Source organism: Acinonyx jubatus, chromosome B2, assembly GCF_027475565.1.
Source record: "Acinonyx jubatus isolate Ajub_Pintada_27869175 chromosome B2, VMU_Ajub_asm_v1.0, whole genome shotgun sequence".
In the NCBI taxonomy this organism is placed as follows: Eukaryota; Metazoa; Chordata; class Mammalia; order Carnivora; family Felidae; genus Acinonyx; species Acinonyx jubatus.
Window position 1 is genome coordinate 117,641,233 of NC_069385.1, and position 12,388 is coordinate 117,653,620.

Below are 12,388 nucleotides of genomic sequence, written 5' to 3' on the forward strand. Positions count from 1 at the left end.
CGCTGGGCAGACCTGAGTCTAGGCAGACCTCTCCACCAGCACTAGAGTGGACAGTGAGTTCTCTGTGCTGGACACTGGGAAGGGCCTTTTCTTTGCCCAGGGCCTGCAGTCAGACAGGCACTGAAAAAAGAGACTATTTTCCACTGGATCTTCCCTTCCAGACACTCCCTGCTGCCCTTCCAGGAAGGAGGCCCTGGTGAGTGCTGCCCCAGGGGATAGGGCAGGGAGGGCCTGGTTGACGGCGCCTGAGGGTCCGTGCAGGACAGGGCAGCCCCCTACATCCCGACAAGGCTCCACCCAGTGGAGGTGCCAGTCTGTCTGTGTGTGTCTGTACATCTGTGCGTACCTGTGTATATGGAGGGGGTGCTGGGTCGGCTCAGGGACATGGAAATTCTGTCGTTTGCTCTTCTCCCATCTCTGTGCCCTTCCCCTAGAGTAATTCCAACCCTTCCTAGGGTGTCCAGAAGTCTCTAACCTTAGCTCCTGCACGAAGGCTGGGAGGGTTCTGGTGCGCTGGGACTGTAGAGGAAGCTGTGTGGCAGGTACAGGGGTTGGAGCCAATGATTCCCGCCGTTTAACCCTTAACAGCGGCAGCTGTCCCAGGAGAAGTTGGCAATGCCCCCTGGGCTCCCAGAACGGTGTGTCCTGTCCCAGCAGCCCCACCCTTCCGCAGGGTGGGGGCGGTGTGCGAGGCTAGGATGATGTCAGGGCCTGTGGGCAGTAGCCCATGGCCTGGGTACGGGGTGCCCCCGTCGAGTGTCGGTAGACCACTGGCACCACCAGGGGCCCCCCTGCCCTGGGTCCTCGTGGCCCTCCAGTAAACCTGAGACCTGAACCTGTCTGGGCCTGTCACAGTCCTCAGGATCTCTGGGGACCTAAAAACATCCACGCTAGGTTCCTTCTCCAAAGATTCTGATCCCATGGGGCAGGACCCAGGCTTCTCCAGTTTTTAAAAGCCACCAATTTGTGTCTAAACCTTTTTTACTATGAAAAACTTTAAGCCTACAGGAAAAAGTTGAGGACATGATATCATGAATGCTTGCATATCCTACACCAGGATTTACACGGTTGTTTGACCTTGGCCATAATTGCTTCATCGACTACTCTAAGGCCAAGGTATTTGAAGTTGTTTATGGACATCACCACAATCCCCTCAAAGTACTTCAGTAAGTTCTTACACAACCCCAATGCCATTATCCCATTAACAAAATTAACAACTCCCAAAGAACGGCCACATCTAGTTCATATTCAAATTTCCCCAATGCCCCCCTAGATGTTTCATATTGCTTTGTTTACACCAGGATCTAATCAAGGTATACGGGGTCACTATGTCTTCTAAGTCCTTTTTAATCTGAAAGCGGCCCTGCCAACCACCCCCCGCCACTCCCCACCCCACCCCCACCCCCAACCCACCTTGCTGACTTGAAGGGCCAGTTGTCCCACAGGAGGGTGAGAATATGGCTGGGTCAGAGAGCTCTCAGTGCAGAAAGGGAAACTGAGGCCCAGAGAGAAAGGGACAGGGAATCTGAGGCAGAACCAGGTCTCCCGGTCCCCTCCTGTGCTGTGCTCCCCCAGAACTCCCTCAGATCTCCTTATCAGAGATCTGAAAAATTCCTCCTCTGCAAAGGGCCTGTGGCCCCTGGGAGCCTCCCAGTGCTCTGTCCCAGGGCATCCTGGGGGCGGCAGGCCAGGCTGAGCCATCCCATGGCTCCCCACCCCACCACCCCTGCTTTCTCCTGCTGGGAGCAGGGCACCTGAATAAATCCTTGCCGTATGGTTGCTATCTTGTTCACCAGCAGCCACAGGGAACAGCAATCAACTTCACGAGCGTTGGGTTGTTCAGGGGAGTGAGATGAGAGGCCGGGAGGAGCTCCAGGAATGGGGGACGCGGGGGCTCACTGAGTGCTGGTTACTCTTCCTCATCGAGCAGGACCGGGGCACCTGTAGCTGCAGGGGGAGTGGGGTCCAGCCGCCCCAGGGAGGGACTGGTGGAGCGGAGAGGCCGAGGACCAAGTTCCCCTCAACTCAAAGGTGCCCTCCAGCTCCTGTGCCCTGTCCCTCTTTGGCAAGCCCTGTACCTGGCCTCACCCTGTGAATGGAGCCGGGCACGCCACTTCTCAGAACATGCCTCACCAAGGGCGGGAAGCTCCCCCCACTCCTCCGGCAAGATACCCCTTAGAAAAAGTGGGGTGCAGTGAGAGGAGGAGGGAATGTGGAGGGGCATTGACCTTGATGCCAACTTCTGAGTTCTTGAGAAACCGGCCCTGGGTAAGGCAGGCCCTTCAGCCACCATTCTGGGCTCTGTGGGGTCAGGCCTAGCAAACCCAGGTCCGGGATGTGTCCCCCCTCGGGGGCTGGGGCTGGCTGGCTGTGGAGTGTGGGCCGCAGTGACTCCCTCTCTGGGCGATTCTGGCATGCCTGCTGCTGCCCTCTGCTGGGGAGACGCCGGCTTGCGTTCTCCCTGAACAGGCTGGCTCACCAGAGTTGGCCAGTCCCACTCTGTGGGGACCACACACTCACACACGCGCACTCACACATTCGGCCACACGCTCACACGCTTGCTCCACCCATTATCGCATTTTGACCTTAAAAGGCCGTTTCTTCCTGCAGCCACAAAGTTGCCATGCTAACCACTGACAAACCTTCTATCTCTGGCTCAAAGGCCTCTTATGTAAGGCAGGTGGCTGCTGATCGTAGTACTTAAGAGAAAGGTGGGGAGAGGTGGCAAAGGGGGCCAGAGGTTGGGAAACGTGCAGGTCTGGGTGGTGAGCAGTATCCAAGATCCTGGATGCAGCTTCAAGGGGGTGAGGTCCTGAGGGGGTGCAGGGAGTTGGAAGATGCTGTGCAGCCATAACTAGCCAGGCGCAAGGTGGCCGAGGCCCCGTGGTGCTGTCACGAGGTCAAGATGTGTCAGGAGTTGGGGAGGGAGAAGCCTCCCAGCCTCTGCCTCTCCCAGAGCAGGCCTTCCAGGGGCACTTGGATTCTTGAGTCATCTTTGGCCCATGCGTCTCCCGCCCTGACAGCAAGCTCGGAACATTGCTGCTGCTGCTGCTAAGGACATTTGTCAGTGGCTGAAGGGCTTCTAAACTAATAATCGCTGTATTAAAATCGCATTTGGTCCTCAAACTGGAGGAACATTGGGAGATTTTAAATGTTAAGAGAAAAGGAAAGAGAGAAAAAAAAATCTTCTCTCAAAGGATGAAATCAGCCCCGAAATAAGTCTGTGTGACTGGGGAATATGAAGCATTGCTCTGTGGTTCTGGGTGTCAAGCCTTCCCTGGGGAACAGAAGCTCTGCAAAGCCACATACTTCAGCCACGGCTGGGAAGGTGATGTGTGAAGTCCCCCAGTGTTCGGTATTGATCCCATCGGGTGGGGGACCACGCAGACGGGGGGGCACACACCATCCTACAGCCCTTGAGTCATTTTTAGAATGGATTTTAAAACACGACTTTTTTTTCCCCAGAAAATAATCTTGTGCTTTCCCGGCTTGGATGGCCCCGGATGATACACAACCCTCTGCCACATGAGAAACTCCAAAATCCTTCTGCCCATTACGACCTAAGCAGTTTTAAACGGTTTTCGGGGTCCTCTCATCTCTAATAGATTAAAAAAATGCTCCCTTGGGCATCGCAAAGACATTGAATGGTACTTGTACCAAACCTCTGGCTCCGAGAGACCCGTGAAATGTACGGCAGAGCTTCAGAGGCGAGAGGGCACCCATAAACCATGCTGGTTTTGAGTCCGCAGCCTGACACATCTCATACTGCGGTCTGCTTTTGACACAAGCTGTTTCATAATTATCTCCTACCCTGAATGCTCCCCCATCAGACTTATGGGGATGCGGTCTGGAAGGCTTCCACACCTCACGGTCTCAAGCAGCCCCCTCCTCCCTGGCCTGAGCAGGAGCCAGATGGGCACCTCCAGTGCGTGTGGCCAGGCCCTCTCTAGTCCAGTGACTAGAGCAGTTCGGAGGGCATTGAGCAGGCCGGGCTTACCGCCACTCAGAGCCTTTCCTCTGGTCTCCTGGCTGGTCCTGGCTCTTCCCTATTGCTCCCTGCACATCCCCTCCCTGAGACTTACCACCACTCAGAGCCCCTCCTCAACCTCCCCCCCTCCCCCGGCCCAGCCAGCATCTCTCCCCGTCTCAGACCCCATCCTGGACCTGTGACGCCACCCCTCCTCAGCCGACAGCAGTATCCCTCCCAACCTTTTCAACCAGGGCTCCATCTCAACATAATCTGTTCCCTACGAGTCTCCCTGCGATACTCATTATACTTTTAGTATCCGTTGATTGAGAAAATGGATGCTGATAAAAACTACTAGGAACTCAGTAATGCCTTTAAACGAATTTGTCTTTTGGTAATCACCAAAGTGTTTATATACATTTGAGAAGTTATCGTGCTCCAAGGGTATTACTGTTCCGGCCGGAAGACGATGCTGGATGGTGGTGTGGCTTGGGGAAGGTCTAGACTGGCCCCACAGGAGGCCCACAGGAGGGGGCCTTCACCCTCGGCACTGCGAATCCACACCGCTGAGCACCCCGTCGGACCCCGTCCACCAGCAGCACACTGCCCAGCCGGGTGCAAGCTCCTGGAAGGCCCCCATTTCTGGCCACTAAGGCACACAGCGTGGAGAGGGCCTCGGACAGGACCCTGACCCTCAGGCCTTTAGAACTGACAGGCCCCCTATGGCTGAATCCCACCTAGAGTACTCACTAGCTCTGGGCTGTGAGGAAGCTCTTTAACGTCTCAGACCCTCAGTTTCTCCACCTGAAAATGACTCTCTTCAGAAACAGAGATGGGGATGATAAAGCCAGTGATTCACAGGAGTAGCTACCATCATATAGGATATATTTGTGCAGTGAAGTATCTGAGGGCCCAATTCAAGTGAGGTTGCTTTCCATTTCCAGGCTCCATGCTGGGGATTGGGCCGTGAGTGGGTCCATTAGTCAGGATGCACCAGGCTGTGCTGTATAACAAACTACCCCCAAATCTCAGGGGCCTACTAGAGCACAGATGTACTTCTCTATTAGGCTGCGTATCCAACATGCAGAGTCACTCAGAGAGTGACCGTGCTTTCGAGATGACCAGGGCCAGCGTGCAACTGCTTACCGCTCCCACCAGAAGTGATGTATGTCACTCCCGTTCCCGTTGTGTTGGTGGAGGCAAATCACGTGGCTGTACTTACCTCCAAAGGGCAAGGGAAGTGCAATCATCCCACATTCCCACAGGAAAGACTGGACTCTTTGTGAACAGCGCTGACAATGACCGCAGTCAGCCAGCTTGTTTCCAGGTATAAGGAACTGACAGGCTTTCATGAGATATAGTTCAGGACCAATTTAGTCCAAGTTTGCACTGGTACAAGTTTGATTTGTGGTTTCGCCTGCCATCTTCCTCTAAAATGGCAGTGGCAAGCTTGAAAAGAGGCCTATCTTCTGTAATTTTTAACGAACTTGGGTTTCGTATGTAGGGAGAGATTACGCACACACAGACTCTCAGGAAATAAAACGTGCCAACTGGTAGTGATGAGCCATGAGGCACTCATCCACCTCAGCTTGATGGTGGCCTCTGTCACTGTCCCTAGCATCACATGTATTGTCATCTGTCTCCATTCTGGAAGCCAAATACAACTGCAGGCCCTGCTGTCCATGACCCCCCCCCCCCCTCAGCCCAGGGAGTGTCCTGCAACCCTACAGCAGGCTGACTCAGGACCCCTGGGGCTACACTGACACAGGCATTTAACAACCAGCTGGATGGGGGGCCCATCAGAGAATTTAGCCCTTGAGTCTCCTGGAGTGAGCCCAGAGTTATTTCATTCAGGACATAACCCAGCGACAGGGGAGGAGGACACAGGGACCTGGGGTCATTTGTCCACCACTCCAGGGGGAGGGGGCTTTAAGCTGAGCTCTTCTGGCTGGGGGCATCTGACCCTCTTCCCTCCCTCGGTCTCTCCTCCTCCCTCCCCAAGGAACACAAGGGCAGGATGCTGGGTGAGGGGGGCAGCTGTGGGCCTCTGGGGGCAGGCGTGGGCTGGAGAGAGTGACACCTGTCTCCCTTTGACGCACTCGAGAGAGCCCAGCGTTCTCAGCAAGTGTGTCAGAGGGGTGTAAGGTCCTGTCTCAGGCGGCGCCTCACCTGCCTTCCCAGCACCCAAGCTGAGTCAGTCCCGAGAACAACCCACGCAGTGACAAGCCTTAAGTGGTGGAGACGCTTGGGGAGAGGACTCCACAAAGGAATGCTGTGCATTTTGTCATCTGAGCATCGTGACAAGGCTATGGCAGTGGGCGGGAAACCAAGACTCAGACGAACGTTACCGGTTCGTCCTAGGGGCCTCAGCAAGCTAGTGGGAATGCCTGGTACAGATGTGGGCTCTGGACTCCTTGCCCAGTGCTCTGAGGAAACAGAACAGGGCCCAGAGGCACTGATCGAAGGCCAAGGCTCACGCCAATGACAGACGTGCCTGCATGTGGCAAAAGGAAGGTCTGGGTTGAGAAAGATCTGTCAGCTTGAATTACTTATTCGGGACTTTTGAGGGAGGATGGGGAAGAACGGAGGTCTTCCCTCGCTCATTCCCACAGAGCAGGAGGCTGCACGCAAAGACAGTGACATCCTGAGTTTCCTTGGGAATGGAAGGTCGGCATCAGTGTCAAGGGGAAGCCACAGCGTGCCTCCCTGAGCAGCACAAAGCCCACCTGCCCAGCTCAGGCAGGTGCTCTGGTGTGGATGCCACTGCCCTCCAGCCTCCCTCTGCCCCTTCGCACCAACCTGTGTCAGAACCCCAGATCATACTGTACTATGCTATCACCTCCTCTATACCCTGAGGAGACCCTCGAGAGGAAGGATCTCCATTGCCCTATCTGTTGAGTCTAGATTTTTTTTTAACTTTTTTTTCTTTAAGTAATCTCTATGCCTTACATGGGGCTCAAACTCATGACCCCAAGATCAAGAGTCACATGCTCTACCAACTGAGCCAGCCGGGTGTCCCAAGTCTAGATTTTTTTTTAAAGTACAGGCTGACTACCCATCAGACTCCCCATCACTACAACCCACCCTAAGTTTGCACTGCTGTGCCATGGGTTGCCTCGGAGACCCAGGGTCTTCCTGGCTCGCTCTGCGCTCTCTGAGAAAGTTCAGCCAGGGCTCCTGAGAACATCTGGGAATGCCAGTGCTTCTCGGGTCTTGTTGACATCCTTAGCCAGAAAGTACCTCAAGCCCCAGCTTTATAGGTAGACCTCCCTGGACCCCTCATGATGGTTTTTGCAGAGGTACGGAGCCCACCCACCACTAGGACAAGCACTTACTTCACCAGGTTGGAGGAGGAAGGCTAGGGATGGTCAGGAAAGGAGAGACCAGGCCTGGGGGACAAGAAAACCTGGGTTCCGTCCTAGCACAGCCAGTGACTTGCGGGCGACTTTGGCCAAGTCCCAGCCTCCTTGGGGCTCAGTTTCCTGACTGTCAAAGTGGATCCACAGCAGCCCTCAGCATCCCCACAGCATGGCGGGTAAATGCGCTATGGGGCTAAGGTGTCTGGGTTCAAATCCCTGCCCCGTCCTTAACGGCATCGTGCACATAGGCAAGTTACTTAACCTCTCTGTGCCCCATTTTCCCCATCCGTGAAACAGACTGCTAACACTACCTCATAGGGTAGTTGTGAAGCTTAACTGGTTTGATCTATATAACAGAGACCTGGCACACAGAAAGCACTCTGAGTTTATCACCATTTATTGTTATTTCCTCCCCACACCACCACGGCAGAGTGACACTGATGTCCTTAGAGCTCCTTAGGGAGACAGGAGCGTGGGGAAGAAGGGCCGTGGGCCGCCCAGCGCGGCTGCCTGGGATACCAGCTGGACCTGTCAGTGCTTGCTCAGCAAGCCCAGGCCTGGTTGGTGGTCCTGGGCCACTTTGGTTTTTCTCTTCTTTCTTCCTTCTTGCCTTCACCAAATTTACAAGCAGAATTGGGTTTGCCAAACAATTGTGCTATCTTGTCATATACCAACTGATCCCCGAGCCAATTTGTGATCTGCCTCTGCATCTAGATGCCTCCTACCACCTTCCCAGCTTGTGGACCAGGCTCCAAATGGGGCTCTGTCTGTGCCGTCTTAGAGCAGACGGGATTAAGGGCTAGGCTGTTGTGTCAGCTCGGCCCCTTGCCATCGGGCCTCAGCCCCCACCCCCACAACACACACACCTGTCGCCTGGCCCCGCAGCCCTAACCTCCCCAGTCACGCTCCAGCCACGCAGGCAGCTCTCAGAAGCTTCACCCTGCATCCAGCAAAGCAAAGGCACATACCAGACAAAACGCCTCACCCTTCCTAAAGGGGCACTCTGTGGCCTGAAAGACAGTAGCCAACGTGAAAGAGGCCCTTGTAGGGCTGTGGGGCGTATAAATGGGCTGGGCTGAGGCTTTCACTGCCACCTGGTGCCAGAGGTCTAGGTGGGTGGCGGGGGTGTCTCTGGGCTGGGGTCCTGAACAAATTGATAGGTACTCTGTGCATGCAGCCAGCTGGCCGTGCCCATGGTCTGGACTGAAGGTCATTTAGAATGTTAATCATGTCCAGTCCTGCCTAGCTCGGTGGCATCCGTGGCCAGGAGTCCAGCGGAGAAGAGAATTAATAACTCGGCGGTGATGGGCACCCCTGTGAGAATGTCCTCTCACACAGGACAGGACGTATGTGGCCAGAAGAGCCTCCCCTCACAGTGTCTCCTTGGCACTCTCCTGAGACAAAGTCACGAAGTCTTTGGGGGCTGCATTTCCAGCCCAGAGTTCCAGCAAGCCCACCCTTCAGGAGGGAAAGGGAACAGCAGGTAACAGAGGACGAGGCCCAGAGACAGGCGGTCCCCACTTTGCTCCTGCCTCGCTCCTGGTCCGCACCAGAGCCCAGGTAGGGCATTTCACACCTCGCTTCCCTCACGTGCAAAGCGGCAGTGAGAAAGGCTCCCTTTCTTACAACCCAGAGCTGTTGGGAAAATACGACCGCCACAGCAATAATGCTAGAAATAATAATGATAAATCACATTTATTGAGTAGTTAACTCTGGGCCTTCAGCTAACCTTTTCATGGGCTTTATGTCAATTTTGTCCTAAGTCCATGAGGTAGGTATCCTTACTATTTCTTTCTATAGATGGGGAAAGTGGGGCCCAGAGAGGTTTGGTAACTTCTCAAGGTCACACAGCAATTATGTTGTGAGGCCATGATGCAGACGGATGTGCACAGCTGTGCCGTACAAAACTGAAGCTTTCCTGTACCCCCTAAGCCCATCCATGCAAGAGGCCGAGTGCCCCAACAGCGGGGACTCTGCTCTATTCTTGGGCCTGGAACGGACGTTCCCAAAGGCAGGCAGGAACCATGACAGGAATCAAGACAATCTCTGCATTCTGGAAGCCTACAGTTGTGTGTATTATTTGATTTTTTTTTTAATTGTTTCAGTATTTAAATTCAAAAGGCACAGAACAGTATTTACAGAAGTCTACCTCTCATCCTGGCTCCCTGGAGGTAATCACTGTTACCAGTTTCTTGCAACAGATTATTCTGGAAGTGATTGATGTCTCTTTACAGTCTTGTTCAACTACCAGTGGGTCGTGGCTGGAACCGTGGGTCCTTCTGCTTCCCCCAGCACACCGTCTCCCTCACGTCATTTCTACCTTCCTCCTCTGCTCTCAGGGGTCCCCTCCCAGGCTCACAGAGAGACAGCTGTGCCCTGACGGTGGCGAAGGCCAAGAAGGAGAAAGCTGGGGAACGCTGACAGCCCGCCTCCTGTCCAGGAGCCGATACCCCTACCCCAGGCCTTCCTCCTGTGGATACATGGTTGTGCAGGACAGCACGGATGCCGGGGATGCCAGAGTGGGCGTGCAGCTAGAGCCCTTCCTGCACCAGGTCGGGGGGCACCTGAGCGTGATGAAGTATGATGAGCACACTGTGTGCAAGCCCCTCGTCTCCCGGGAGCAGAGGTTCTACGAATCCCTGCCTCTGGCCATGAAGCGGTTCACTCCTCAGTACAAAGGTGAGTGTCCAGATACGACTCTGTGCCTGCCACACTGGGGGAGGCCTGGCCGCGTGCGCCCGCCGTTTCCTCGTGCCTGCCGGGTGGTGTGTGTAAGAGTTGCCACGGAGACACGCCCCCCTCCCACAGCCCGGTTGGCCTTCACTGTCCTAGTTTCTCTGAACCCTTCAAGCCTCTGGGCCTGCAGTCTAATGCCGTTTGGCAACCCTACAAATTAGCGCAAGCCACCAGACTTCGAGGAATTGAGAACGGAATAAAATGATACCCCAGCCCCACCCTGCTCTGCTAGGGTATCCGGTCTGTGCTTCGGGAGTGCCATGGCTGGGTCTCGTGACCAGGGCTGGGAAAGACAGGACGGGCTGAGGCCTCCTTCACCTCTGGAGGCCCAGGCGGGTGAGAGGAGCCTCAGGCCTGGGTCAGGGCATGAAGGAGCTGGGATCTGACAGGTTTAGAAAACCAGAATTCCTGCCCTCAACTTGTGGCAAAGCCAGGGCCATGGGTTGCCTTTGAGGTTTAGCTGGGGAAACTGGGTACAGAGCAGTGTATGTTCTAGATTCGAGCACAAGGTGGGTTCTGGGGAGTGAAGGCAGGGTGGGGAGGGCTGCCGTCTGTGGGACTCCAGGCAGGGGCACTCTTGGCAGCCGGCCAGCATCCATGGGGCAGGCTTTTTGTGCACACCCAGCCTTCAGTAAATGCAGTTCACAGGGCTCTGCCAGCCTCCAGCCCCTCAATGGGATGAGTGCCCAACAATCTCTTTTAAAGGTGTTTAGATGTTGTGACTACAAGCTTCTGCCCTCATTATCTAAGCATCTGTAGTAAAAGTGATGATAATCTCCAAATAAGTCAGTCAAAAATTCACTTGCATTTCAATGATGAAGATACTTGGGAAGGATGGAGCTTATCTATATGGGTGTTTCTCAGAGTGTGACCTGGGATTGACCAACTTTACCAGAATTGCTGGTGTGTGGGTTACAATGCAGATTCCCAGGCTCCATTCCAGACCTGTGAACCAGAACCCCTGGGGTCAGGGTCCAGGAATGTGTATTTAGCGTGTTCCAGACTGAGACTGACTGATAGGGGGTCAATGAGCCCTAGGCATTGCTTCAGCCCCAGCCTGCCAAGACCTTCTGAGAGTCTGAGACAAGACCCACGAGCATCATACGCTAAGAGACAGGGGCGGACGGGTGGTGTGCAGCCTGTGTGGGCCTCCCCTGAGGCCTCTGGGGCCGTAGGCCGGTGTTGCCCATCAGTTGTGGGTCACTGCCCATCTTGTCAGAGCACCCACTGGAATGAATGTCTGTCCTTTTGCAACTAAACTCGACCTAGCAAAGCGGTGGCAGGATCTTGCGTGGGGTGGCCTCCTGCCCACAGCACTTCACGCTTGTTGGACACAGCTCTGAAGCTGAGACAGACTGCCAGGACGGCCACAGGCAAGGCAGGAAAGTGAAGGAGGCTGGTTGGTCTGCAGGACCCCATCCTGATGCTCTGCCTGTGTCCCACGTGTCTACACGTGCCCATTCCTCTGGGCAGGAGAACAATGGCACCACTCTCAGGCACCCTCAGGCACTGGTCTACTGTCCAGACCCCTACTCCACCCTGCCTCCCAGTTCTAGTTGGGCCCATCCCCAGTACTGCCTGCCTTAGGGCCCTGCTGACTTGATAGATTAATTTCAGCCAAGGCATCACAGCTACGTGTATCAATGGCCATAGAGCATGCTTCAGTCTCTGCCTTCCCCTAGGAGATGCTGTTTCCACACAAGTCAGGAGGGGACTTGGTCAGGGAAACACATGACACCCTCCGGCGAGACCACACAGCCCTGCTGAAGGTGAGGCAGAGCTTCCACACTGGGGCGACACCCAAACATGAGGTTTCAATGATGCAGAAACACGGATTCACTCAACAGCCAGAACACAATCCACGAGGTGCCACGGGCCAGGCACCACCTAAGGAAACACACATCTAGGGAGACACAAGAGAAAGGCGCCGAACCAGGACCCTCACACTCTCAGATGCCTGGAACAGGTTGCTGAGGTCCGGTTTTAGATGGGAAACAGTCCCTACAAGGGCCCTCGGGCTGCGCGGGCTTCTTGTTTCACCGGAGAAGAAAAGTGGTGTCAGCTTGGTGTTCACTCAGTAGTTTCCACGTGTTAACTCAATCCTCACGACAACCTTCTGACGGAGCTACTATTATTATCCCCGTTTCACAGGTGAGGAAACTGAGGTACAGAGAGGTGACATGACTTGCCTCAGGCCACACAGCCAGTGAGAGGCAGAGCCAGGATTCAAAGCTCCGAGGTCTGGCTCCCAAGCGTGGGCTCTCGGGCACCCAGGCCCGCTCCACCAGCACGGTCACCCAAGAGATGGGCTCCTCACATGCCAGTG

At 54.9% G+C, this 12,388-nt stretch overlaps 1 protein-coding gene across 3 annotated transcripts in view; it reads left to right on the plus strand.

The window, feature by feature from the left end:
• The window catches only part of IP6K3 (inositol hexakisphosphate kinase 3), a 22,497-nt gene continuing 10,109 nt past the window's right edge, over positions 1-12,388 (plus strand). Inside the window, exons 1-2 of one of the 3 annotated variants that reach the window (XM_015073497.3) lie at positions 1-196; positions 9,666-10,005. In XM_015073497.3, the coding sequence (XP_014928983.2) occupies positions 9,807-10,005 (199 nt within the window). In that variant the 5' untranslated portion in view covers positions 1-196; positions 9,666-9,806. Of the gene's footprint in view, positions 197-9,652; positions 10,006-12,388 lie in introns of those variants that run through there. The other 2 variants (XM_053222925.1, XM_027057974.2) reach the window with 2 other exon arrangements.